At 54.0% G+C, this 1,289-nt stretch overlaps 1 protein-coding gene across 1 annotated transcript in view; it reads left to right on the top strand.

Annotated features, from left to right (window-relative positions):
* Positions 1 to 987, top strand: part of EDC4 (enhancer of mRNA decapping 4) — a 36,035-nt gene extending 35,048 nt beyond the window's left edge. The window contains exon 29 of the mRNA XM_009319960.1: positions 620 to 987. Coding sequence (XP_009318235.1) covers positions 620 to 812 — 193 coding nt within the window. The 3' untranslated portion in view covers positions 813 to 987. The remainder of the gene's footprint in view (positions 1 to 619) is intronic.
* The last annotated feature ends 302 nt before the right edge of the window (positions 988 to 1,289 follow it).

Here is a 1,289-nt window from a genome sequence, read left to right as displayed (position 1 = left end):
CCTTAAATATATGCCTACACGAAATAAGCCTCACTGCTGAGGATTTTTACTGTCTGATAAGTGACTAAGTCTGCTTATGCTAAAAAGGCATCAAAGAAAATATCTACGGAGCTGTGACCAGGCGTGGCCTGTAGCCAAGTGCCACCTCCAGCTCTGCAGGGAGTTCCAGCTTGCTGTTGTGCCTGCTTGGTTCAGGCAGGCAGGTTGTGTTGCACGTACCGCAGGCTGGAAAATATATAGGCTGCCCTTAGGTGTTGAAGAAGGGATAGGTGGACTCAGTAACGTTTGTTTTCTGATGGCTGAACATACTGTGCTGAGTTTGGGGGGCGGGGGGGAGCAGAACTGAGTGGTTAAACATTGGAACAGGCTGCCCAGGGAAGCGGTTGAGTCACCATCCCTGGGGGTATTTAAAAGACGTGTAGATGTGGCGCTCAGGGCCATGGTTTAGTGGGCATGGTGGTGTTGGGTCGACGGTTGGACTCGATGATCTTGGAGGTCTCTTCCAACCTGAATGATTCTATGATTCTATGAGAATTGCGCATCTTCAGTGCTAAAATGAACTGAATCGGATTGGGATCGCACGCTGGGTTTGGTTCTAACCCTGGTCTCTCTCCTTCAGTTACTTGGAGGAAGCGGTGATGCACCTGGACCACAGCGACCCCATCACCCGAGACCACATGGGGTCAGTCATGAACCAGGTGCGGCAGAAGCTCTTCCAGTTCATCCAGGTGGAACCCTGCAACACGCTGGGCAAGCCTGCCCGTCGCCTCATGATCATGCTCCAGGGCCTGGTCACCCCCGGCATGACCTAGGAGGACCTGGCTTATCTTGTGGGCTGCTCCATGGAAGCCCACCCAGCAGATCCAGTAGTTACTAACCACGTACGGCTTGCGTTAAGAGCTCTTGCCAGGAAACCTATCAACATGTGTGTGATGTCTCTAAGGCAAACGCCACCTGTGTATAGTCCCAAATAGTCACTGAACGCTCACTTGGCTTATTTTCCTAAATAGCCTCTTTTTGAGAGAATTAAGTCTCTTCTCCACCTGCCCATCCGTCCCTGAGGCCTGGCTGGCGGTCCAAGTCGCAGTCGGCAGAAGCCGGTGGATTTCTTACCCCTTTAGCTTGGAGCCTGCTTCCGTGAGCAGAGGAGGAGGGAGGCGCGCGCTGGGCCCCGAGCGAGGGGGCCGCCGGGGACGCGTGCTCCTTGGTGACCAGAAACTAGTACCCGTATCTTAGTCGAGGACTCAAACTCCTCCTCCCTGGCGGGGCGAGTAGCTGGGTGGCCATCA

This window comes from Pygoscelis adeliae, unplaced genomic scaffold (genome assembly GCF_000699105.1).
Source record: "Pygoscelis adeliae isolate BGI_AS28 unplaced genomic scaffold, ASM69910v1 Scaffold390, whole genome shotgun sequence".
Taxonomy (NCBI): Eukaryota; Metazoa; Chordata; class Aves; order Sphenisciformes; family Spheniscidae; genus Pygoscelis; species Pygoscelis adeliae.
This window is presented reverse-complemented; position numbering and strand designations above follow the sequence as displayed.